The sequence below is a fragment of the Gopherus flavomarginatus genome, chromosome 6, assembly GCF_025201925.1.
Source record: "Gopherus flavomarginatus isolate rGopFla2 chromosome 6, rGopFla2.mat.asm, whole genome shotgun sequence".
Lineage (NCBI taxonomy): Eukaryota > Metazoa > Chordata > Testudines > Testudinidae > Gopherus > Gopherus flavomarginatus.
The window spans coordinates 43,661,070-43,688,684 of NC_066622.1; the positions used below are offsets into that span (position 1 = coordinate 43,661,070).

The 27,615-nt window shown below is 45.4% G+C and overlaps 1 protein-coding gene across 1 annotated transcript in view; it reads left to right on the forward strand.

The window, feature by feature from the left end:
* The first annotated feature begins 1,144 nt into the window (after positions 1 to 1,144).
* Positions 1,145 to 27,615, forward strand: part of LOC127053293 (inter-alpha-trypsin inhibitor heavy chain H3-like) — a 56,216-nt gene continuing 29,745 nt past the window's right edge. The window contains exons 1-7 of the mRNA XM_050957762.1: positions 1,145 to 1,311; positions 4,612 to 4,632; positions 5,861 to 6,027; positions 9,591 to 9,695; positions 21,972 to 22,134; positions 23,589 to 23,699; positions 25,993 to 26,118. Of these exons, the coding sequence (XP_050813719.1) occupies positions 1,234 to 1,311; positions 4,612 to 4,632; positions 5,861 to 6,027; positions 9,591 to 9,695; positions 21,972 to 22,134; positions 23,589 to 23,699; positions 25,993 to 26,118 (771 nt within the window). The 5' untranslated portion in view covers positions 1,145 to 1,233. The remainder of the gene's footprint in view (positions 1,312 to 4,611; positions 4,633 to 5,860; positions 6,028 to 9,590; positions 9,696 to 21,971; positions 22,135 to 23,588; positions 23,700 to 25,992; positions 26,119 to 27,615) is intronic.

The window sequence follows — 27,615 nt, forward strand, 5'->3', positions numbered from 1 at the left end:
TTGGCTGGCAGCCCCAACCTCATCAAGCCCCGTCTCAATAGCATAACAAACTGGTATGTTGTGAGGGGACTTCCGTCACCATCCCTCCCTAGTCATGTACCATGTATGCCCTCAAAGCCTCCATGGGGCAGACACCAGTCTCACATTGCTCCCCTAGGATGTTGGAGTCACCTTGGCCTCCTTGATCAGTCTTTGACTTTTGCAAGTGTTGTATCACTGCTTGCCCCACCAGTGTACATCCCACAGTTCCAAAGACCTTCCAATGGAGTCCCTACAGGACTCGGGTACTAGCTCGCTGAGCCTGAAAGTGCCAAAAAATGCTGCCCTGAACAAGGCCACCTCCTATCCACTATGACATCTGTTTCCCAGCACCTGCACCAGACCCTTAAGCATGTTAACTGTGATGGGACAACACGTATCCTCCCTCAGGCCATTGGTTCACGATGACCCCACCAAAGAAACCATCAAACTAAGAAGCTGCTGCAAGGATCTGGGTAACTGTTTAATCTACTGACAAACATAATGGCCGATGGTCAATTGGAGATTGTTGACACCATTTGAGGGGTTGCTAATCCACAGTTCCAGCACTGCCAACAGCTGGAAAAACGTGAAACCCCCACAGCCCGATTGCTACATGGAGGAAAGGAGCTATGTTCCCTCCTTTCCCCCATCTCCCTATGATAGGTGCTGGAACTAGGAGTCACACCCCCTGGCTTGAACTGGTTTCCATGATATACAGGGTCTACAGTTTGGTTCAATGGCTCTCAGCACCCCCACTGTACAAATTGTTCCAGCCCCCTGTCCCTATACAGTACTTGGTGATCGAACCTGGTGCTAAGCTGTCTTGCTAACTGACCCTTTCTGCTGCTGCTCTCCTGTCTCTCCCTCTCCAGATGCAGGGTTTGGGGGGGGTTCCCCTCCATTTCTCCCTCTCACTCTATGTGATGCCATGCCAACTGGCCTAGTCTGGGGAAAACGGGTTTCTTCCACACTCTGACCACTTCTGTATTTGCTGCAGCATCTGCCTTTGTCTCACCCCTCCCGCCCTCAAGTTATATAGCCCTTCCCCCACTTAGGGAGTGGTGCTGTCACTTCGGGTAAACAACTTTTTCTGGCCATTGTTAGTTTGAATTTGCTGATTTCCTATTTAACTAGATGTAAACATCAAACCTACTGTGAGGTTACTAAGGTGGGGTATTTGGTTTTTCTGAGCTGGAACTTTAGTTTTTCAATATGGATAGTGTCTTGTTTTATGCTTTGTTGGCATCTATTGCAACTACTACAAATGCTGAATTGTGGAATATCATCAAGGTAGGTAACTTTTATTTTAAAGTCAGGTCAATTGTTTATGTGGGATGGAACTACTGTAGTTGACAATGTATATTCTTGAAGAAAGATTTATGCTGTAAGAAAATTACTGAGTGTCAGAGTTCAAGAAGCAGCCACCTAGTCTGACCTCCTGCACATTGCAGGCCACTAAACCTCACTCAGTTAGCCCTGTATTGAGCCCAATAACCTGGATTAGAATAAAGTATTAAAGCCCTCCCGAGACTCAATTACCGTGGACAGAAAATAGGAATGATTTGTGGTGCACCAATACCCAAAGCCCCTGCAATAGCAGGCAATTGATTTAATGAGCTATACCCAGATAACCCTAGCAAACAACCTGCACCTCATACTGCAGGAGGCCAAAAACAATACCCCTAAACAAACCTTACTAAAGTCAAGATATACCACATCTACTGCTTCCCCCCATCCACAAGGCTTGTTACCCTGTCAAAGAAAGCTGTCAGGTTGGTTTGACATGATCTGTTCTTGACAAATCCATGCTGACTGTTATTTATCACCATATTATCTTCTAGGTGTTTGCAAATTGATTATTTGCTCCATTATCTTTCCGGGTACAGAAGTTAAGCTGAGTGGTCTGTAATTCCCCAGGTTGTTTTTATAGATGTGCACTATATTTGCCCTTTTCCAGTCTTCTGGAATATCTCCAGTCTTCCATGACTTTTCAAAGATAATTGCTAATGGCTCAGCTATCTCCTCAGTCAGCTCCTTGAGTATTCTAGGATGCATTTCATCAGGCCCTGGTGATTCGAAGACATCTAACTTGTCTAAGTAATTTTTGACTTGTTCTTTCCCTATTTTAGCCTCTGATCCTACCTCATTTTCACTGGCATTCACTATGTTAGACGTCCAATTGCCACCAACCTTCTTGGTGAAACCTGAAACAAAGAAGTCATTAAGCACCTCTGCCATTTCCACATTTTCTGTTTTTGTCTCTCCCCAATCATTGAGTAATGGACCTCCTCTGTCCTTGGTCTTTCTCTTGCTTCTAGCATATTCGTGGAATGTTTTCTTGTTACTCTTTATGTCCCTAGCTAGTTTGAACTAGTTTGTGCCTTGGCTTTTTTAATTTTGTCCCTACATACTTGTGTTATTTGTTTATAGTCCTCCTTTGTAATCTGACAGAGTTTCCACTTTTTGCAGGACTCTTTTTTGTATTTTAGATCATTGAAGATCTCCTGGTTAGATTGGTCAAAGCCAGAGAGAGGCTTATTGGCTGCTGGCAGGCTCTTGGGGTCAGAGTTCTAGAACAAAGCTACACAGCCACAGCATACCCAGGGTTATGAGGCAGATGGTGACCAAGCCCCTTTCTGGCCTGGGTGAACCCCAAGATATCACAGGGATACACAGTTATCTACATTTACAAATAACATTAAAGATGTCAAGCTTTTTAACAATATCCACAAGGGAGAGATGAATCTAGGAAAGAAATGCTTAAAAATGGTCTAACAAACAGCTCAGCAGCCCAGTATAAACATTTAGCAGCGCATAGCTCAAAATGCTGCTCACTTCTACCAGCCAGTCCAGTCAATAACTGCCTTGAAAGCAGGGAAAAGACTGTCCATCTCTCAGTCTGAGAGGCTGTTCTGCACCTTATTCCTCTCTTCAAAAGCAATGTCCACAGTTCTCTTGTTCTTCTGCTACGCAAGAGCAGCAGCTATTTAATTGCCTGGAGGATTTCACCACCTTTTTCCAAAGCTTTGGTTTTAACTTCCATGGATTATTCCTTGCAGCTATGATGTTTGTAGCCAACTCTCTGTGCTGTACAGACTGTTTCTAGCCCAGGCTGCTTGGGTCAGGTGTTTCTTATTACTAATTAAGCACAGGCAGGTAGGTAAACACCCTTCAGTGTAGGAAAGGCTCTGTTTCAAGGGTACTATCTACCACAGACATGCATGAACAGCAGTTAGCAGAACAATAAAGGAAGCTGGTGTGTACTGAATCACGAGGGGCCAAAGCTATGAGCTAGCCTGAGGTACGACTAGGGTGGCGGGGTTATTAGAACAAGACACCACCACAACCAAAACCCACCAGGGAGGCAATTTTGAATTCACTACTGAAATTTGTGGGGAGCCAGTAGAGTTGTTTGAAGATAGCTGATGTGATCACTCTCCCTTGTATATTATACAATAGAACATGCTATTTGTATAAATGAAGTGGAAGACACAGCGTAAATTAATAACTGTTGCAAATTAGCAAGGCAGCAAGTGAACACCTAAGAAATGAGGGAGATTACATCATAAAGCACAGAAGCATATCCTTGCCTTTTAGGAAATGAGTAGTTCCAGTGAGGTCAAGGGGACAGCTCATGTTTCAAGTTAGGAAAATGTTTGCTGATTCAGGGCCTTATTTAACAAGCGGTGTTCAGTTTTAGTGATTTCTTATACTTCCAATCTAGTAGTAAATGTTCTGCAGCAGGGCTTCTCAATTTTTCTTTAAAGTGGACCTCATGAGTTTTTCATATTCAAACTTCCCTACCTGTTTGTGATCATGCAGACCACTGTCTCACCTCCCAACTGCAATTACAAACATTTTGATGGAAACCACAGTTGTTTAAATGGACAGGTCATAATGGGAGAGAAACTTCATATTTTTAGTTTTCTTTAGACTGACAAGTATTTTGTCTGCTTGGAGGATGTAGCATGGCTGGGGGTAGGGACAGAAGTTAATTGCACTCGTTTCACCTCCCATCAGTTGTTTTTGACTCAAAGGGAATCCAGGAAAGCCAGCAGCGTGTGACTGTATGGCCCTCTGCAGAGATAATGTTTTATCCAAATAAGTTGTTAGTGCTTTGAGAACAAGCCTATTACATTTTTGCTGAGCACTGTTGGGTGGACTGCAGAGGCTTTCTTGTGAGAATTATGGGTCAAGCAGGATGACAAAATGAGAGTGGAGTGAGTGAGGTAATATCTATTATTGGACTAACTTCTGTTGGTGAAACAGACAAGCTTACGCAGAGCTTGTCTTCAGGTCTGAAGAGCTCTGTGTAATCTTAAACACTTCTCTCTCACCAACAGAAGCGGGTCCAATAAAAGATATTACCTCACCCACCATGTGTCTCTAATACCCTGGGAGCAGCCTGCTTACAAAACACAGCAAACAAAAATGAGTTGTGAAGTTCTACTGAAGAGCAGCTATATACGTAAGCAGTTAGAAATAAATGCAGGAGCTGGCAGGGGAGTGACTTGTCCTCCACTACTTCACCTCTATGGCCAAGATAAGTATAGCTGTGGGAAATTTATATTAATTTCTTTTTATTTACAGAAACGAAGCACCAGTGATGTAGTAAGTGCTCCCATGACCCAAGAGGGTGAGTTTAAGGCCTTTTGGGGTGAAAGGTGATGTTACTTCTCATGCTTTTATTTTGGGTTTAAATCCCTTTATCAGAACTGACTTTGGCTCATTTGGAAGTCTGTAAGTAAGTTATAATGCATAACTGACCCTGTTGTGATGTAGAGTCCTTAACCACTTATTGACTTGGTGGGCTCTACATCCACATAGAATCATAGATTATTAGGATCGGAAGGGACCTCAAGAGATCATCTAGTCTAACCCCCTACTCAAAGCAGAACCAATCCCCAAATCACCCCCTCAAGGATTGAGCTCACAACCCTGGGTTTAGCAGGCCCATGCTCAAACCACTGAGCTATCCCTCCCAGTTAACATGAAGTCTGTAATGATGGCTGCTAGCAGTGTTTCTCTCCTTCCCAGCAGACTAGGTACCACATGGTTATCTTCCTGTAACTCTTTAGCATTTGGGGGCATTTGCTATGCAGACAGGACCTCCTCCCCATACTTGTGTACAGGCATGCTGGGATGATTTTTATAGTGGGGGTGCTGAGAACCAAACTGTAAACCTGTATGTGATGGAAGCCACTTCAAGCCAAGGGGCGCAGCAGCACCCCCAGCTCCAGCATGTTTGTGTAGCTAGTTTGATCGAGCCTCCTTCCTCTGAGCACTCTGTGCGGGAGACCATTCCAGAATCCATTGCCTGCGGTGTTGCTGGTGCGATTCTCTGTGCATATCATCCACGCATTCCATCTCTTGCTGAAGTACTATGGGCAAGCTGCCCAGAATTTTCCAGAATGTGTTTGTTCAAACATGGCTAAGCAGTCTGGTTAATGCAGCCACATGAACATGGTTGTGTTGTGAGGGGAAAAACGCTATTTTGTGGACACAACCCAACCATGTTTTTTTGTTACAAAGTTAGAGGAGTGTCAAAAAATTGCTTATAAAAAATTGTTGCACTTGTAATGTAGATGGAGCTTTAACTCATCAAGCACCAGGGCTTTTGCTCACCTATCTCTCTCCCCATTACACAATATATTAAATAAAGAGACAGAGTAGCTATAGGGATAACTTAGCTTTCCTCATTCTAATAAAGTTCCTTGCCCCGTATTGGAAGACAGCTACTCTTTCTGTGATTACCGTTGTCACATGAGTCTTCAGAATGGAGTTAAAATAATTAGCATAGGTTTTTCACTGTAACCAGGGTTTCTCTTTCATTCTTCAGATCATCAATGGCATAGAAATCTACAGCATGAAAATTGATAGCAAAGTGACGTCTCGATTTGCCCACAATGTCATCACCAGTCGAGCTGTCAATCATGCCAGTGTGTCTAAGGAAGTGGTTTTTGATGTGGAGCTCCCCAAGACGGCCTTCATTACCAATTTCAGCATGTAGGTAGTTTGCTGATAGCTTGTCTCGATGGGGTTGCCAACCCTCCCGGTTTCGCTGGGAGTCTCCTGGAATCATGCCCCCTCTCCCAGAGGCTACTAAAACCAAACTGTAAGATTTTAGATGCTAAAAGTCTGGCAGTGCAGCAGGGCTAAAGCAGGTTTCCTACCTGGACTGGCCCCACACCACTCCCAGAAGTGGCTGGCATGTCCCTGCGACCCCTGGGGGGGTGCAGAGGTCTCTATACACTGCCCCCACCCCAAGCACTAATTCTGCAGTTTCCATTGGCCGGGAACTGCGGCCAGTGGGAGCTGCAGGGGTGGCACTTGTTTGGAGCAGGCAGTGTGTGTAGCTCCCTGCCCTCCCTGCCACTGCCCAGCAGGGACATGCCAGACACTTCCAGGAGTGGTGTGGGGCCAGGGAAGGCAGGGAGCCTGCCTTAGACCTGCTGCACTGCCGCCCGAGGTAAGCACTTCCCAGTCGGAGCCCACAACCCTCACCCCCTCCTGCAGTGCAACCCCTACCCCAGCCTGGAGCCCCCTCCTGCACCCAAAATTCCTCCCAGAGCCTGAGCCCCTTCCTGCACCCAAAATTCCTCCCAGAGCCTGAGCCCCTCCCTCACCCAAACTCCCTCCCAGAGCCTGCACCCCACACCCCTTCCTGCAATCCAACCCCCTGTCCCAGGCTCAGCCTGGAGTCCCCTCCCACACTCCAAATGTCTCAGCCCCTGCCCAGACCCCACACTCGCTCCCACACCCCAGCCTGGTAAAAGCGAGTGGGGGTAGCGGAGAGCGAGTGACACAGGGAGGTGAGATGGAGTGCGTTGGGTGGGGCCTCGGAGAAGGGGCAGGGCAGGGGCGGGGCAAGGGTGTTCGGGTTTGTGTGATTAGACAGTTGGCAACCCTAGTCTCCGACTTGCTGTATTGTTTTTTTCACCTGCACAGTGACACAATTTACATTTAACTCACCTTCTCATTTAAAAATGGCACAGTAAAATGTAAAAAAGATATGCATTAGTTAGGACTGTCAATTAATTGCAGTTAACTCACACAATTAACTCAAATGGCGATTAACAAAATTAAAAGCAATTATTTGCAGTTTTAATTGCACTGTTAAACAATAGAATACTGATTGCAATTTATTAAATATTTGGCTGTTTTTCTACATTTTCATATATATTGTATTTTGTGTTGTAATTGAAATCAAGTGTACATTATTTTTATTACAAATATTTGCATTGTAAAAATGATAAGCAAAAGAAATAGTATTTTTCAATTCATCTCATACAAGTACTGTAGTGCAATCTCTTTGTAATGAAAGTGCAATTTACAAATATAAATTTTTTTGTTATGTAACTACACTCAAAAACAAAACAATGTAAAACTTCAGTGCCCACAAGTCCACTCAGTCCCACTTCTTATCCAGTCAATCGTTAAGACAAACAAGTTTGTTTATATTTACAGGAGATGATGCTGTCCTTTTCTTATTTCCAAAGTCACCAGAAAGTGAGAACAGGCATTTGCATGGCACTTTTGTAGCTGACATTGCAAGGTATTTACGTGCCAGATATGCTAAACATTCATATGCCCCTTCATGCTTCCGCCACCATTCCAGAGGACATGCTTCCATACTGATGATGCATTAATTACATTTGTGACTGAACTCCTTGGGGGGAGAATTGTATGTCTCCTGCTCTGGTTTATCCGCATTCTGCCATATATTTCATGTTATAGCAGTCTCGGATGATGACCCACCCACCACATGTTCATTTTAAGAACATTTTCACTACAGATTTGACAAAATGCAAAGAAGGTACAAATGTGAGATTCTAAAGATAGTTACAGTGCTTGACCCAAGGTTTAAGAATCTGAAGTGCCTTCCAAAATCTGAGAGGGATGAGGTTTGGAGCATGCTTTCAGAAGTCTTAAAAGAGCAACACTCCAATGCAGAAACTACAGAACCTGAACCACCAAAAAGAGAAAATCAATCTTCTGCTGGTGTTATCTGATTCAGATAATGAAAATGAACATGCGTCAGTCCACATTGCTTTGGATTGTTATTGAGTAGAACCCATCAGCATGGATGCACATCCCTTAGAATGATGGTTGAAGCATTAAAGAACATATGAATCTTTAGCGCATCTGGCATGTAAATACCTTGAGACGCCTGCTACAACAGTGCCATCAGAATGCCTGTTCTCACTTTCAGGTGACATTGTAAACAAGAAGCAGGCAGCATTGTCTCCTGCAAATGTGAACAAACTTGTTTGCCTCAGCAGTTGGCTGAACAAGAAGTAGGACTGAGTGGACTTGCAGGCTCTAAAATTTTACATCGTTTTATTTTTGAATGCAGTTTTTTTTGTACGTAATTCTACATTTGTAAGTTCAACTTTCATGATAAAGAGATTGTACTACAGTACTTGTATTAGGTGAATTGAAAAATACTATTTATTTTGCAGCGCAAATCACTTTTGTAATCAAAAATAAATATAAAGTGAGCACTGTACACTTTGTATTCTGTGTTGTAATTGAAATAAATATATTTGAAAAATATCCAAAAATATTTAAATAATGATATTCTATTATCGTTTAACAGCACGATTAATCACGATTAATTTTTTTAATCACTTGACAGCCCTAGCATGAACATTTAAATAAAAAAGAAGCACTGAAAACATGGACCAAACTGTTTAGCATTGGCTTTGTTTTGGTGCTATTTCAATCACTTTGTTTGTCAGAGGTATTAGAAATACCATAGCAAAAATGTGTGTACCAGGAGTAAGGGCGGGACTAGTGTTTTATAGCTACCTTGCCTCCTTACAGTTAGAGCTGTGTCATGCCATTTACAGTGCTAAGCCCCAGTCTCAGAAATTCTGTCTGCTCCATAAATGTTTGTTTTATTCTGAGTTATTTTTAGTTGAATCTACAATTTAGAATGAATTTACATTTCATGAAAATGACTAATGTCTCTCTTAAATAAAAACTTTTCACTGGGGAATTTCTAGAAGAACAAATATACCTGAAGCCCTTTTGGGGCCTTATGTCTGTGCAATGTACAGCCAATTTAACACCTATCTGATCCTAGATATGTGCACTAGAAGAGCACTTCTAGATCTACAGCATTAAAACTAAAGGCTTCATGCTTGAAGTATTTCAGCCAATGAGTGTGCAAACATTGGATATTTGATGATGATAATTGAAGTTAAATAATTAATTTTCTTTTTTCTTTTCTTTTTTTCCCTCCTAGAAACATATGTTTGCTTTGCTGCAACCAACATAAGGTTTGCAGCCAGCATAAGAGGTTTGCCGGGAAGCAGAGGAGTTTGTTTAAAAAGAAAAATATGCTATTAAAATTAAGAGCCTAGTAAATAAACCATCCTATACTCAACAGACGGCTTTAAATACAGCTCATACATATGTATTAGGGTGATAATTTGTCAAGCACTTTACTAGGGTCTCTGTGCAAATCTGGTACTAATGACCTATTGTAAAACTGTCAGGCCAAAAGGTTTGCCTGTAAAATATAGATACATTTATCTTCACCCAGTTTTTTGTTTCATCTGCAGGACAATTGATGGCATCACCTATCTTGGAAATATAAAAGAGAAAGAAGCTGCCAAAAAGCAGTACGAGAAGGCTGCTTCACATGGACATACTGCAGGTCTAGTCAAGTAAGACTCAGATCAGCGTGTACACCCTTATAGCATCGTTATTCACTTCCAGTCCCATAGGAAAAGTGCATTCCTGTGTTTCATGGGAGTAATTTGAGAAGCATATACAAAAGAGCACTTACTTATCTTACAATAACTGTGGTTCTTTGAGAGGTGTTGTCCACACAGATTCCACTTCTGATGTGCAAGCACCACATGTATGTGAAATTGGATTATTTTTGGCTAGCAGTGTCCACTGGGGCTGCCCTTGGGCCCTGGATATCCTCACATCCTCACTCCAGGGCATAAAAGGCCAGAGCAGATTCAGCCATTCATCAGCTCTTTTGCCAACATGGAATCCTATTGTTGACCGAGTCTGTATAAGCAAGCAAGGAAGGAGGGTGGGTCTTGGAAATTGAATGAGCTCTAGCTTACATGGGTGGATCTAACCTAGCGATCTAATCATAGGATCTGATACAGTTAGATACCCATTTAGACAAACTGGGTGGAAATGGTGGGACCCTTAGCCCTATCTGCAAAAGCTACAGACAGTGTGAGGGAGCAAAAATGATCGTGATCATCCCTGTTTGTTCACATAATGTATGGCTGTGGGTGTTCCACATTATCAGCTGGATCCCTGAAGCAAAAGTAGAAATGCTGTGCACATGAGATATATGGCTCCGAGTGCCAGGATATTTATGTGAATATGAGTTTTCTGGGGGGACCAGAGGCCTTGTGTTTGAAGGTGCTCCAGATGAGCTCCCATTTGAATGTGGAGGCATCCATCACCAAAGGATGCTCCATTGCACACGTAAAGCAGGTCTTTACACTAATCTGATGAGGAGAGGACTTCTTGCAAGACCTTCATTTTCATGTCCATCTGGTGCTTGCTGGGTAAGTACATGGATTTCAGCCACCCTTGCAGATGTTTGAACTCTAGCATGCTGAGTGATGTAGATGCAAGATGCCATGTGACTCAAAGGGTGCCTGAGGCATGCTCTTGCAGACATCTCTGGGTGACCTGGCAGATTGATGAGATTCACTATGGTCTGGTACCTCCCTTGCAGTAGATAAACTCTTACTGACCTCAAATCTTACACAGCTCCTTTTCTCTACTTTGAGTTGGCAAAGGTGTGTTGTGGGTTTTTTTTATTTGTTGTTTATTTTTATCTTGAATCTCATTGTGGTGAAGAATCTTAAAATCACACAAACTCAGTTGGTCACCAGCTGGGGAAATTTTCCTAAGATCAGCCACTCATCCAGGCATGAGTCTTCCTGAATGCTGTGTTGTTTTAAGCTGGCTGTGATGATGGATTTAGAGAATATTCTCAGTGCCATGAAGAGCCCAAAGGCCAGCACCCTGTATTTGTAGAGAGTCTCCCACTATGAATCTTAAGTATTTTCTGTGTTCCAGGTATACAGACAGCTGGGAATAAGTGTCCTGAAGCTTGGGAGCCAAAAACCAGTCATGAAGATGTAACGAGGGGATATTTGAGGCCAGATGACCATGCTGAACTTGAATGAAAGATGAATCTGTTGAGATGTCTCAGGTCTAGAGTAGAACACCAGCCTCCTTTTTAATTTGGGATTAAAGAGTAATGGGGGTAGAACCCCTTGCCTCTGCATTTCATGTATTCCAATGCTCTGAACTGCAGAAGGGAATTCACCTCCTATTTTAACAGGATCTCATGAGAGGGTCCCTGAAGAAGGCCAGGGAAAGGAAGGGACTGGAATTAGTTAGAATACCCCTTGTTTGTAATTTCCAGGACCCAATGGTCTGATTATCATTTGGACATCTTTAGGTATTCCAGAAGACTGGAACTGTGAAGCCCTGTGTATCGCAATGGAAGTGGCTGTTGTATGTGGCACTGTATCAGAGATATCTAAAGCAGCCTGCAGAGATGTTTGGGCCACTAACTCTCTTTCAGATGCTACGCATTGTGATATCTTGTCCCAGGACATGTAGTTGTATTTTGACAGAAACATCTGATAATTCAAAATGTTCATTTGGACACTGGCCGAGGTTGTTGGGGCCAAGGAGTTAGTACTAGGGGAAGTGCACACCATGGTTGCAGGCAGTACCATGAGGATACATGGACCATCCTGTGGTGCTAAGGCATCAGAGGATCCTGATTTGAGCCATTAGCCACCTTTTGGCTGAGGGGCATAAGAGACAGAGATGTGTTTTTGTGCCTAATTTTGCTGGTCACTGGCAAGGGTGACCTTAGCCTATGTTCACTGTGGGAGTGATGCTCTGCCTACTTCTTTTCAATGATGACTAGGTGGAGGGAGACTTGACTGCTCTGCCTGATTCAGCAGTTGAGGGGTTTTGATCGGTTTGATGAAGAATGAGCCTGGCAGTTTGATGCAGAGCAGCGGTTCACAGGAGCACTAGCCAAAAGTGACTATTCAGGCTTTTGGGGATCTTTCACCTCAGGCTCTAAAGAGTCCTTCATCAAGCACTTTACAAGACAGGGCTTGAGCTGGGTCTCCCTCTCGCTGCATTCTCTTGGAGAAGGAACAGCAGATCGATCATTTGCCAAGGATGTATCCTTGGCCAAGGCAGAAGTAGTACCTAGAATGCCCAGCATTGAGCAGGATAGCAGCCTCACAATAGGAGGCTATCCCTATGAGTCCTGAGTCCTAGCACCAAGGATATCCCCAAACCTATTCTAAATTTTAGGCGGGTGAGGGAGTTTGCCAATGGGCATAAACAGAAAACTGGATATGCATTTAGACAAACTGGGTGGAAATGGTGGGACCCTTAGCCCTATCTGCAAAGGCTACAGACATACTAACTATATTAACCACTATTAACCTCCCAAACAAAAGATCATATGGTAGTCAGAGTAAGTGAACACTACAGGATTTCTGTCTTGCTGCCAAGAACAGTAAGAAGGAATGGCGGGACAGTTGGGCCTGCACTGCCCTGTGTGCCGTCTGGTGGGGGGATGCAAAGACTATCCAGTGTGCAGATGCTGCCCCAGTGGGCATTGCTATCCAAAAAGAATCTGATTTCACATGCATGGGACACATGAACACCCAAGTGTGGAATCTGTGTGGACAATCACTCAGAGAAGAAACCATTTTTCTTATTCACCCTGATATGGCATTAATTTTGTAATTAACTCTGCATTTCCTTTTACCTGGGGACTTCAGCAAAGTACCAAACTTGACAAACATTAATTGTGCCTCATCACATCACTAATATTTTCCTGCCACATAGGGAGGTGTAAACTAAATAACATATTTTATTAGAAGTGATCTGCTGAATCTAATATAGGCATTTAGACTGAGAACACCACCACAGTATCTTAGTGCCTATTTGACAAGATGAATGTTTTTAAATACCACGTGGCAATTATTTGACAGTTGGATGTATGATTGTGTGAAATGGTGTTAGGAGACCAAATTTAATTTCATTCCAGCCATTCAGTGGTTGGATTTAAACTTTGTTCTCTGTGCTTTGGCCATTTTATTGTCAGTACTCTTTTTGGGAATTGGTATTCTATCCTATTCAGGTCTTCTACCACATGCATCTCTGTATTATCTATGTAGTCATTGCAAAAAGAGGTATGCATTTACAACTGAGCAAGTAACTTGAGATAGCTATCTTGGTTTAAAAATCCTAGTGGAGACAGGGCACAGTTAGTGTTTACCTTGGTGTAGGTAGTTGAGGTCAACCCTATATGAGGGGAAGAATATAGCTAGCTAAGTCAATCTTATATCTTCCTGTCTGGGATTGACCTTGGTGAGTTACATCAAAGTGAAAATGACCTGTGCCCTGTCTCCACCAGGTTTTTACACCAAGACAGCTATCTCAATTGAAAAACACATCTATTAGAATTAGAACCAATCTATTAGAATTATTTGAGAGTGGACGAGGCTGATCCAGTGGATATAGTGTACTTAGACTTTCAAAAACCCTTTGACAAGGTTCCTCACCAAAGGCTCTTAACAAAGTAAACTGTAATGAGACCAGAGGAAAGGTCCTCTCATGGGCCAGTAACTGGTTAAAATATAGGGGAAAAAGAGTAGAAATAAATGGTCAGTTTTCAGCATGGAGAGAGGTAAATAGTGATATCCCTCAAGGGTTTGTGGTGTCCCCCAGTCCTTTTCAATATATTCACAAATGATCTGGAAAAAGGGGTAAACAGTGAGGTGGCAAAATTTGCAGATGATACAAAACTACTCAAGATAGTTAAGTCCAAAGCAGACTGTGAAAAGTTACAAAGGTTTCTCTCAGAACTGGATGAGGGGGCAACAAAATGGCAGAAGCCCTCTATACCAACATTCTACACCAAGATGGACTACAAGCCGGAAGGAACAACATCCCTAGTAATGTCATGGCAGACCTGGTGGCTGAACTTTGTGACTTTGTCCTCACCCACAACTATTTCACATTTGGGGACAATGTAAACCTTCAAGTCAGTAGCACTGCTATGGGGACCCGCATGGCCCCACAGTATGGCAACATTTTTTTGGCTGACTTAGAACAACGCTTCCTTAGCTCTCATCCCCTAACGCCCCTACTCTACTTATGCTACATTGATGACATCTTCATCATCCCATGAAAAAGAAGCCCTTGAGGAATTCCCCCATGATTTCAACAATTTCCATCCCACCATCAATCTCAGCCTGCACCAGTCCACATGAGATCCACTTCCTGGACACTACAGTGCTAATAAGGGATGGTCACATAAACACCACCCTTTACCGGAAACCTACTGACTGCTCTACTTACCTACATGCCTTCAGCTTTATCCAGACCACACCACACAATCTATTGTGTACAGCCAATTTCTAAGATACAACTGCATTTGCTCCAACCCCTCAGACAGAGACAAATACCTACAAGTTCTTCTTTGAGTGCTTGCTTATATCCATTCCAATTAGGTGTGAGCACGCCGTGTGCACGTTCGTCGGAAGATTTTCTACCCTAGCAACACCCAGTGGGTCGGCTGTGCGCCCCCTGGCATGGTGCCGCTATGGCACCGAATATATACCCCTGCCGACCCATCCGCTCCTCAGTTCCTTCTTACCGCCCGTGTCCTTCGTTGGAACAGTGGAGCGCGGCTTAGCTGATCTCCACTTCCCTAGCTAGTCACTCGTTCTAGTACTATTGTGTATATAGTTTTATAGTTGTAGTTAACACTTTTAATAACCTTTTGTAAACCTAGTTAGTGTATATAGTTCAGAGGGTTGGGGATTAGCCCTTTCCCCTCTCCCGATGCCCAGGCCCATGCCTGGTTCACCGGGCTTCAAACCGTGCTCGGCCTGCCAGTGACCGATGCCAACGGGATACCCCCACGACTCCTGCCTAAAGTGCCTGAGGGAATCCCATCTTACAGATAAGTGCCGGATTTGCAAGTCCTTCAAACCGTGGACAAAAAAGGAACGGGACTTTCATCTTAAGCAGCTCCTAATGGAGGTGGCCCTCACTCCTCCATCTTCGGCACAGAGTGCCGCACAGTCCGCGCTGGGGAGAAGTGCCTCGTCGGCACCGGAGAGCGCCGGCACCGCCAAGATGCCCCGGCACCAACCGGCACCAGCCCAAAAACCAGCCCTGCACCGCTTCCTCTCCCTCTCCCCTCATGCCAAAAAGGTCAAAGCTCCTGCGGCTCCAATATGTACACCACAGTCTGAGCAGCAGCCGAAACCGAGTCGTCCGGCACCAACAACTGCCACAGCACCGGCAATCTTGGCACCGTTGATTCTGGCCAGGCAAGAGCCGTCGAGTCCAGTGCATGACAGCTCCTTGGCACACACCAAGGTCAAGCTTATTGTTCCCACCACGACAGAGACCTTTTCGACGGCGAGGGAACTCATTGCCCTGATGGAGCCCACCCTGCCCATCTGGCACTGCCGGTGCGGGTTATTGCGTCAGCAGGGAAGCCTGCCCTAGTCAGGCCACCTTCCATCGACGCCGCAGGCAGGCACCACTCGAGATCGAGGTCTCACCAGTGCTCCCGATCTCTCCACCGGTCCCAATCTCGACACCTCTTGCAGTCTCAGTACCGATCTCCTTCTCAGCACCGGTCGTACTCGCGGTACCGTTCAAGATCCCACTCTCCGGACCGATACTCCAGACGGTGGTCCAGCTCCCGGCACCGTTCACACCGCAGTCACTCCCACCGTAGAGCTTCACGATCCCAGTCAACCTCCTGGCACCGCGCCAGTGGCAGGTCCCGGTCAACCTCTCGGCACCGGTACGACTCCCAGTACCGCTCTCCTGTGAGGCTTGACGTACAGTACCCTATGCACAGGGCTCCTCCTCATGTGCACTCTGCTCTGACATGGCCATCACGGCACCCATCTGAGTCTTCGCACGCTGATAGCGCCGCATATGGAGATTCAGAAACGCAGAGCCGTGTCCTCCAGGAGCCTCAGGGCACAGAACAAGTGCCTCAGTGGTCTTTCTGGACGCCTTGGGCATATCACCAGGCCCAAGGCGAACCCACGGTTCCATCTCGTTCCGCCCCGTCGGAACATTGGGCACCAGAGGCCACTGTTAGCCGCCCTCCTCCAGCGAGTACGGATGACTCGGCTCTTGCGCCGGATACTCAGGTGTTCCCAGACCCTGATGCTCCTCCAGAACAGGAATCACTAAATGAGCCAACCGTGCCAGGTCTGTCTTCATCCTCTTCACCAGACGAGGCAGTAGCCAGTACTCCTACATTGGGCCCGCCCTCGATCGACCTCCGAGCCCACCAGAATCTTCTCCGGTGAGTCACCTTAAACATCAACCTTCAGGTGGAGGAGGTCCCGGAGGTGGAAGACCCAGTCATAGACATACTGTCGGCGGATGCCCCAACTAGCGTGGCTCTGCCATTCATCCATTCCATCCAGGCCAAAGCGGACACCATTTGGCAATCCCCGGCGTCTATCCCTCCCACAGCCAGAGGCGTGGAAAGGAAATACATGGTACCCTCTAAAGGGTATGAATACTTATATACCCATCCTCCTCCATGCTCTCTGGTCATTCAATCTGTGAATGAGTGAGAGCACCATGGCCAGCAAGCCCCGGCCCCGAAATCGCGGGAGGCTAGAAGGATGGATCTACTGGGGCGTAAAGTTTACTCCGCCGGAGGCCTCCAACTGCGGATGGCTAACCAACAGGCCCTGCTCAGCAGGTATAATTATAATACCTGGCAATCGGTGGGTAAGTTCGCTGAACTGGTCCCACAGGACTCCCGCCCGGAATTCCAAGCCCTTCTGGAGGAAGGGAAGAAAGTGGCACGGACTTCTCTGCAGGCCTCACTCGACACTGCTGATTCGGCGGCCAGAACCGTGGCCTCGGGGATTACAATGCGGAGAATATTGTGGTTGCAGGTATCAGGCCTACTTCCTGAACTGCAACACACTATTCAGGACCTTCCGTTTGATGGACAGGACCTTTTCTCTCAGAAAACGGACCCTAGACTCCAGAGTCTCAAAGACAATCGTGTCATCATGCGTTCCCTCGGGATGCATACCCCGCAAACCCAACGGAGGTCCTTCCGTACCCAGCCTCAACGCCCTTACACCCCGCCCAGGCCACGACAAGACTTTAATGCTTAATAAACTCATGCTTAATAATAGGAGATATACCTATCTCCTAGAACTGGAAGGGACTTTGAAAGGTCATCAAGTCCAGCCCCCTGCTTTCACTAGCAGGACCAATTTTTTTGCCCCAGATCCCTAAGTGGCCCCCTCAAAGACTGAACTCACAACCCTGGGTTTAGCAGGAGGCGTGGTCGCGGGAACCGCAGATGGCAATCGGGTTCCCAAAGGGGCCAGAATAATGGTCCTGCCAAACCATCAGAGGGACCAAAACCAAACTTTTGAAGGTGCGCCCGAGAGCAGAGCACCAGTCCTTCCCCAGGATCCTCTTTAGTTTTCCAACAGCCTTTCCTCCTTCCTCCTTGCGTGGGCCCAATTAACCTCAGATCGTTGGGTCCTATGCACGGTGGAATTTGGATACCACCTCCAATTTATTTTGCCCCCTCCCTCTCACCCTCCCCTCTTCAGGGACCCCTCTCACGAGCAATTCCTCTGGCAAGAGGTTCATACGCTTCTCTCCATCGGAGCTGTAGAGGAGGTGCCGAAGGAGTTCAGGGGCAAGGGATTTTACTCCCAATATTTCCTAATCCCCAAGGTGAAAGGGGGTTTCCGACCCATCCTGGACCTACGTGGTCTCAACGTCTTTCTGAAGAAGTTGAAGTTCTGCATGGTGTCCCTGGGGACCATCATCCCATCCTTGGATCCCGGAGACTGGTACGCTGCTCATGACATGAAGGACGCATACTTACACATCACCATTTACCCTCCGCACAGACGGTACCTATAGTTTATGGTGCACAACCAACATTTTCAATTTGCGGTCCTCCCATTTGGCCTCTCTACAGCCCTGCGCGTATTCACAAAGTGCATGGCTGTAGTGGCTGCCTTCCTCCATTGTCGGCGTATACACGTCTTTCCTTACCTAGACAACTGGCTTATTCGCGGGACCTCCGAGGTTCAAGTCACCAGGCATGTTGCTATCGTCATGGACCTATTTGAGCAGTTGGGCCTGATGATCAATCTAGAGAGGTCTACTCTAGTGCCCACTCAAAGAATAGAATTCATCTGGGCCATTCTAGACTCCAAACTCGCAACAGCCTGCCTTCCATTACCCCGGTTTCAGGCACTAGTTTCGGTCATAGAAAGCCTCCAAACTTTTCCGACGACCTCGGCCCACACCTGCCTCAGCCTTCTCGGTCACATGGCCATGTGCACTTTTGTAACCAAGCATGCCAAACTACGCCTGCATCCCCTTCAAACCTGGATCGCCTCAGTTTACCACCCGGGCAGGGACGCCATAGACATGATCGTCACCGTTCCTCAAAGCGTCTTAAGCTCCCTCAACTGGTGGCTAACATCTTCCCTTGTGTGCAGGGATGCCGTTCCAACCGAGACAGCCCTCAGTATCCCTAACGACGGACGCGTCGTCTCTCGGCTGAGGGGGCACACCTAGGCCATCGTCGCATGCAAGGCCTCTGGTCATCTCAAGAGCTAGCATTGCACATAAACGTCCAGGAGCTGAGAGCAGTTCACCTCGCATGCCAGACATTCCAACATCATCTGCAAGGCCGTTGTGTTCTAGTACTCACAGACAGCACAACAGCAATGCACTACATAAACAAACAGGGAGGGACTCGATCCTCACCCCTTTGTCAGGAGGCAATCCAACTGTGGGAATTTTGTATAGCCCACTCTATAGACCTTGTAGCGTCCTTCCTACCAGGGGTCCGGAACACTCTGGCAGACCATCTCAGCAGATCCTTTCTCTCCCACGAGTGGTCACTCTGCCCGGACATTGTACATTCCATCTTTCAGAAGTGGGGCTTTCCCCACATAGACCTATTCACTTCCCGCAACAACAGGAAGTGTCAGAGGTTTTGCTCCTTCCAGGGTCTTGCCCCGGGCTCAATATCAGACGCCTTCCTAATCTCTTGGGCGAACCACCTGCTTTACGCCTTTCCACCTTTCCCAATGTTGCACAGCGTTCTCGTAAAGCTTCGCAGGGACAGGGCTCGACCGATCCTGATCGCCCCTGCATGGCCCTGACAACACTGGTACACCACGATGCTGGACCACTCGATAGCCAACCCAATCCCCCTACCCCTTCATCAGGATCTGATAACGCAGGGCCACGGCAGGCTTTTCCACCCAGACCTGCAATCCCTCTATCTAACAACGTGGCTCCTGCATGGTTAACCCAATCGGAATTACGCTGCTCTGCCCCGGTGCAAGAGATACTCCTGGGTAGCAGGAAACCTTCTATGCGGTCTACTTACCTAGCCAAGTGGAAATGGTTTTCTTGCTGGTGTCACACGCAGAATGTTACACCTGCGGAGGTTCCTATCCCTACTGTTTTGGACTACCTCTGGTACCTAAAACAACAAGGCCTCGCTATCTCATCCCTGTGAGTGCACTTGGCGGCTATTTCTACTTTCCACCCCGGAGAAGGTACTTACTCTGTCTTCTCCCACCCTATGGTCTCGAGGTTCCTCAAAGGCCTGGAGCGTCTATACCCCTTAGTACGACGCCCCGCCCCTTCCTGGGACCTCAATTTAGTTCTGACGAGACTTACGCTCCCCCCGTTCAAGCCATTGGCAACCTGCTCACTCCTATATTTATCATGGAAAACAGCCTTCCTTGTAGCCATTACATCGGCTAGGAGAGTCTCTGAGCTTCGGGATCTGATGGTGGACCCACCATACACGGTGTTCCACAAGGACAAGATGCAGCTACGCCCACATCCGGCGTTCCTCCCTAAAGTAGTCTCGGCCTTTCATCTCAACCAGGACATGTTCCTACTGGTCTTCTTTCCCAAACCTCATACATCTCAGCAGCAGTTACATTCGCTCGACGTCCATAGAGCGCTCGCCTTCTATATTTACTGTACGAGGCCCTTCCGCAAAACGCTCCAACTCTTTGTTGCAGTGGCAGACCGGATGAAAGGTCAGCCCATCTCTTCTCAGAGGATTTCGTCCTGGGTAACTGCGTGCATCCGCACTTGCTACGAGCTAGCTCATACCTCTCTGGATCATATTACCGCACATTCTACCAGGGCCCAGGCCTCTTCGGCCACCTTCTTAGCTCGAGTACCTATTCAGGAGATATGTCGAGCAGCTATGTGGTCTTCAGTACACACCTTTACTTCCCATTATGCCCTGGTGCAACAATCCAGAGACGATGCAGCCTTCGGCTTAGCAGTTTTGCATTCTGCAGTTTCTCACTCAGACCCCACCGCCTAGGTAAGGCTTGAGATTCACCTAATTGGAATAGATATGAGCAAGCACTCGAAGAAGAAAAGACGGTTACTCACCTTTGTAACTGTTGTTCTTCGAGATGTGTTGCTCATATCCATTCCAAAACCCGCCCTCCTTCCCCACTATCAGAGTAGCCGGCAAGAAGGAACTGAGGAGTGGACGGGTCGGCAGGGTATATATTCGGTGCCATAGCGGCGCCATGCCAGGGGGTGCCCAGCTGATGCTAGGGCAGAAAATCTTCCGACGAACGTGCACGCGGCGTGCGCACACCTAATTGGAATGGATATGAGCAACACATCTCGAAGAACAACAGTTACAAAGGTGAGTAACCGTCTTATCTCTATCAAGCATTCTTACAACTACAATACCCACCTGCTGAAGTGAAGAAACAGATTGACAGAGCCAGAAGAGTACGCAGAAGTCACCTACTCCAGGACAGGCCCAACAAAGAAAGTAACAGTAGCCATCAGCTTCAGCCCCCAACTGAAACCACTCCAGCGCATCATCAAGGATCTACAACTTATCCTGAAGGATGATCCCTCACTCTCACAGATCTTGGAAGACAGGTCAGTCCTCGCTTACAGACAGCCCCCGCAACCTGAAGCAAATACTCACCAGCAACCACACAACAAAAACACTAACCCAGGAACATATCCTTGCAACAAAGCCCATTGCCAACTGTCCACATATCTATTCAGGGGACAGCATCATAGGACCTCATCACATCAGCCACACTATCAGAGGCTCGTTCACCTGCACATCTACCAATGTGATATATGCCATCATATGCCAGCAATGCCCCTCTGCCATGTACATTGGCCAAACCAGACAGTCTCTATGCAAAAGAATAAATGGACACAAATCAGATGTCAAGAATTATAACATTCAAAAGTCAGTGCAAAATACAATTTCATACAGACAAAATGAGAAAATAAGCACTTTGTCAAGTGTGCTGTTACACTTTTGTATTTTTATGTCTGATTTTGTAAGCAAGTAGTTTTTAGGTGAGGAGAAACTTGGGGCTACACAGGACAAATCCGACTCCTGAAAGAGGTACATAGTCTGGAAAGGTTGAGAACCACTGTCCTAGGATGTAGTCTCTAACCGCTGGATCCTGCAAGGTGCTGAGCACTCCTGTGAGATGCTGAGCACCTTTAACCCCTACTGACTGCAATGCACCTATTAGGATGAAGCTCCAAATTCTCAATGCTTTCTAGTTCACATTATGAAATATCTCTTAATTAGCTGGCCAATCCAAGTTACTTTCAAGGAATGTCTATTCAAAATACCTACTTCTGCGTAGATTTGCAACTGTTGTTTTAGGCATGTTAAAAACTATAAGAGCATTACATTCATATTGATTCTTAAAGCAAATAAAACCAGGGAAAAGATTTAATGGTTGTATAGTGACAGCTATTTCTTATTGATAAGAAAAAGCATCCAGGGGATTCTTATATTGGTGTTTTTTCTGATCTGTGGTTATTTTGCTTAACATTTCTAGGGCCTCTGGGAGAAAAACTGAGAAGTTCACTGTTTCAGTCAACATTGCAGCAGCCAGCAAAGTCACTTTTGAGCTCACCTATGAGGAGCTTTTGAAACGGCACTTGGGAAAATATGAGATGTTGATTAAAGTAAAACCGAAGCAGCTAGTCAAACAATTTCAGGTAAATTGCTCTGGGATTTCTTTTATATTCAGCAGCGTTTATACAGAGCAGTTACAAACGCTAATAGAAACAGTGGGCGAAGAAGGGCACTGCTCCTAGGGAATGCCAGCTAAGTGTATATCTTAAGCTGTGTGCTCCAGGAGATAAATCCATTTACCATTAACAAAGGTGAGTACAAGAACAAATAACTAATGTTTCAGCTGTCTGAGCAGCCTTTATCAAAGGCTTTCTGTTCGTTTTTTTCCACAGCTGTTGCAAAACAATATGAAACAGGAAGTTATTGTAATGCATTGACAAATGCATGTGATCAAGGTTCCCTCCTGTGGCTGGCTCTAGTGATTATACAGCCTGTTGTGTTTGCTTAAGCTTGATTTATACTGACAACTGTGATGGCCACAGTTTATGCTGATTATTCCACAGCAGTTGAACCCAACCATTACAACAACCAGGACCATGCTGTCAATTCACAGGGACATGAGACCAGGCTTAATTTGCACATGAATTATCATATATTTTACAATCAATAATTGCAGCCACAATATTTGCAAGTATCTCTAATCCTTGACAGAAGACCAAGTGTCTATAATATCTATCTTTTTAATAGAAAATGCTTGTTTTTCTAGTTTAATACTAAAACCGATGCATGATTAGTGGATTGATGCTGCATTGAATCAGCTATGGGTTATATTTCTGTCCTGGTCCAGTTGCTGGTGAAGGGATGGAGAAGGTGCTATCCCTTCTTATTCTTGGCCTGTTAGCCAAGAGTTTTCTGTGTGGGCCGTGCAACCTAAAAAATATCCCTGACCATCAGTTAACTGAGGAGGGACCCAGCCCGCCTCAAGTCCCATTAGAACAGCAGAGTGGAAGAGGCTTTCCCCAGATGCCCTCTCTCCACTGCTCTAGCTGATATCTAGCTATGTATCATATGTACATATATATGGTAGTTAGGCACAGAGTTGTAGACTCTGCTTTGAGGAGGAGTTGCAGTTTGGCAGCTGCATAAGCACTAAATCAGGGGTGCCAAAACTTTTCCTCTCACACTCTCCTCCTTAACAGTACTGGAATGTGACCACGCCCCCAGGCCAAGGGCCAGAAGCAGGGTCCAGGAGTCCCAGCTGGGTGGCGCTCCCTCCCTACCCCTGTGTGGGGGCTGGCCCAGGCCCTGCCATGCCCCTCTAGTGGGGAATGCCCCACAGTTTGGGGATCACTGCACTAAATAGCTGCCTCAAAGGCAGTTATTGGGACTTGCACAAGCAGCTGCAGTGCCCAGACAGCTCATTCAGCTCCTGAAGGCTCTGCTCGCTGGTTCCACCATCATCCTCACTTTGCCCCTTTACACACTCCCCTGGTCTGCCCACAGAGTTATTTGCACTGAACATCCTTTACATGTGGCCTGCTATGTGATTCTACCCTCCAATGTCTGGCCTACTAATTGTTTTCATAAAATATTTCAGATTGAGGTAAACATCTTTGAGCCACAAGGTATCGGTGAGCTAGAAGCATTTGGATCATTTATCAGCAATGACTTGACTCAGACCATTGAAAAATCTTTCTCTGGAAAAAAGGTATGACTATTACTCACCTTAATGGAGAATACATGTGTTAAACTTGTTGAGACACTGCACTTTTTTCATGAGAATAATAAACCCTGATGCTGTCCCTGGAAATGCAGAACCTAACTGATGAGTTGTCACTGGCTTCTCATCTGGATTCATTTGCTCTCAAAGAACTTCTGCTTTTTGCATTCTGCACCAGTCTGGCCATAAGCCCAACAAGCACTCCAATGGCTACTTAGGGCCCTGCACAGGTTTGCATCTTTTAGGTCAGCCTGACCTCCCTACAGCAAGGAATTGAGAGGAAGCAATTGATAGCCTGATTTACTTACACACACATATGGACACACACACCAGAAGGTTGCCAGTCTTGTCTGAGCCCATGCAAAGCATGAGATTAGCCTTGATTATGTATGCAAGAAAAATCAAACTATACATCTGTTGTGTCCTTTGCTCTTTACACAACATACATAATATGAAGGAAGCACAGAGGCATGGTAGGGTCCAAATAACCATGTCTATTAAGTGCATATAACACTCAAGGCCTCGTTACATATATAAACTGCTGCTGCAGCAAAGTTCTGGTGGCTTCTGAAACACAGAAGACAGGGAGGACTAGAAGAGAATTTCACAAACTATTTAGAGGGATACGACCTTATATGTGTATAAATGATATATCTTGACTTTAGCAAAACTTTTGAAATGGTCTCCCACAGTATTCTTGCCATCAAATTAAAAAAGTATGTATTGGATGAATGGACTATAAGGTAGATAGAAAGCTGGCTAGATTGTTGGGCTCAAAGGTTAGTGATTAACGGCTCAATGTCTAGTTGGCAGCCGGTATCAAGCAGAGTGCCCCAGTGGTCGGTTCTGGGGCTGGTTTTGTTCAACATCTTTATTAATGGTCTGTATAATGGGATTAATTGCACCCTCAGCAAGTTTGCAGATGACGCTAAACTGGGAGGAGTGGTAGATATGCTGGAGGGTAGGGATAGGGTAGAGAGTGACCTAGACAAATTGGAGGATTGAGCCAAAAGAAATCCGATGAGGTTCAACAAGGACAAGTGCAGAGTCCTGCACTTAGGAAGAAAGAATCCTATGCACCGCTACAGGCTGGGGACCGACTGGCTAAGCAGCAGTTCTGCAGAAAAGGACCTGGGGATTACAGTGGACAAGAAGCTGGATATGAGTCAGCAATGTGCCCTCATTGCCAAGAAGGCCAACAGCATATTGGGCTGCATTAGTAGGAGCATTGCCAGCAGATTGAGGGAAGTGACTATTCCCCTCTATTCAACACTGATGAGGCCACACCTGGAGTATTGCGCCCAGTTTTGGCCCCCCCCCACTACAGAAGGGATGTGGACAAATTGGAGAGTCCAGTGGAGGGTAACGAAAATGATTAGGGGGCTGGGGCAAATGACTTACGACGAGATGCTGAGGGAACAGGCATTATTTAGTCTGCAGAAGAGAAGAGTAAGAAGGGATTTGATAGCAGCCTTCAACTAGCTGAAGAGGAGTTCCAAAGAGGATGGAGCTCGGCTGTTCTCATTGGTGGCAGATGACAGAACAAGGAGCAATGGTCTCAAGTGGCAGTGGAGGGTGGTCTAGGTTGGATGTTAGGAAACACTATTTCACTAGAAGGGTGGTGAAGCACTGGAATGGGTTACCTAGGGAGGTGGTGGCATCTCCATCCTTAGAGGTTTTTAATTCCTGGCTTGACAAAGCCTTGGCTGGGATGATTTAGTTGGTGTTGGTCCTGCTTTGAGCAGGGGATTGGACTAGATGACCTCCTGAGGTCTCTTCCAACCCTAGTATTCTATTATTCTAATTTCTATACCTCACAGTACCTCGAAATTGTGTTTTTCCCAAGATACATTTGAAGTGCCTTGTAGAGGAGACAAGCTTGACACAATGATCCAAGCACAGAACCTATAGGTAGGAGGATGAGATATGTGACAGATCTTTTGGTGGATTACTGTTAAGGAGAGGTATCTTTTTTACTTTTATTATTGGTAGCTCATGAAAACTCATCTGTTCATTACATGCCTAGAGTATTGTATTGCAGTAATAAATTGCAATCATGTCTAAGTCTTCAAGTAATGAGTCATGCTGCTTTCTGCATTTAATAAATTACAAGGAAGAAGGCAAGTATATAAGATGATTATGAAAACTATCCAGTAGTTACATATCTTACTGAATACAGTAGTTGGATATATTTTGGGAAATTATGTGGTAGAAAAATATATTTAACTTTATTTTTTCTGTAATTTTATAAAATTTTGGATTCTAATCTACTGCTTTTCAGGGCCACGTGTCTTTCAAGCCAACTATTGATCAACAGCGAACCTGTGAGAACTGCTCAACATCTTTCTTGGATGGAGATTTTACTATAAAATATGATGTGAAAAGGGACTCTCCAGGCAATTTACAGGTAGATTCAATGGTGATTTGGGGGAGAGAGGGATGTTAAAGCCTGAATCCTGCAAAGATTTCCACACACTACTTTTCACACATGAGAGTCCCATTGAGTTCACATGTAATGTTAATTACATGTTTAAGTTTTTTCTGGTCAGCTCCTACATTTTGTGCAGGTGATATGCACAACCTGCATGTTCTCATGTGCATCATGTTCTTTGTTTTTCAGATTATCAATGGATACTTCGTGCATTTTTTTGCACCTGCGAATCTCCCCAGGGTGCCCAAGAATGTGATTTTTGTAATAGACATTAGTCACTGAATGTTGGGTCAAAAAATGGAACAGGTAACTTACCAGAAACTTGAGCATAAAAAAGGATGCTCCTTGGCACAGCACATTTCTTTAAATAAAATAAGCAGGATTAATCAACTTCAAACAAAGTTGCATAGTTTATTTTTATTACTTAAGAGTGATCTGTGGGGACTGAGGTTGCAGATGTTCTTTCCCAACCTCATTAATAAACCACCCTAGCTAGTACTTTACTATCACTCAAAATGCCATAAAGCTCTTTTAACGTCCAGCACGCAACTGTTGGTTTAGGTTGTTCTATTATATTCAGCTTCACCTCCAGTCAGCTAAGCAACTGTATCATGGTAATAAATCCTAGTACGACAAAACACTATCTGAGGTTGCACCGGTGGATTGTGTAAATTCTACTACAGTTTTAAAAGTCACTTGCTTTGACAGAAGAATTCTGAAATGAAAAGAGGCATTTTATGTGCTCCCTATATCTTTACCCAGAATGCTCTTCCAATCTAGACTCATAGACTCCAGGACTGGAAGGGACCTCGAGAGGTCATCGAGTCCAGTCCCCTGCCCTCATGGCAGGACCAAATATTGTCTAGACCATCCCTAATAGACATTTATCTAACCTACTCTTAAATATCTCCAGAGATGGAGATTCCACAACTTCCCTAGGCAATCTATTCCAGTGTTTAACTACCCTGACAGTTAGGAACTTTTTCCTAATGTCCAACCTAAATCTCCCTTGCTGCAGTTTAAGCCCATTGCTTCTTGTTCTATCATTGGAGGCTAAGGTGAACAAGTTTTCTCCCTCCTCCTGATGACACCCTTTTAGATACCTGAAAACTGCTATCATGTCCCCTCTCAGTCTTCTCTTTTCCAGACTAAACAAACCCAATTCCTTCAGTCTTCCTTCACAGGTCATGTTCTCAAGACCTTTAATCATTCTTGTTGCTCTTCTCTGGACCCTCTCCAATTTCTCCACATCTTTCTTGAAATGCGGTGCCCAGAACTGGACACAATACTCCAGCTGAGGCCTGACCAGCGCAGAGTAAAGCGGAAGAATGACTTCTCGTGTCTTGTTTACAACACACCTGTTAATGCATCCCAGAATCACGTTTGCTTTTTTTGCAACAGTATCACACTGTTGACTCATATTAAGCTTGTGGTCCACTATAACCCCTAGATCTCTTTCTGCCATACTCCTTC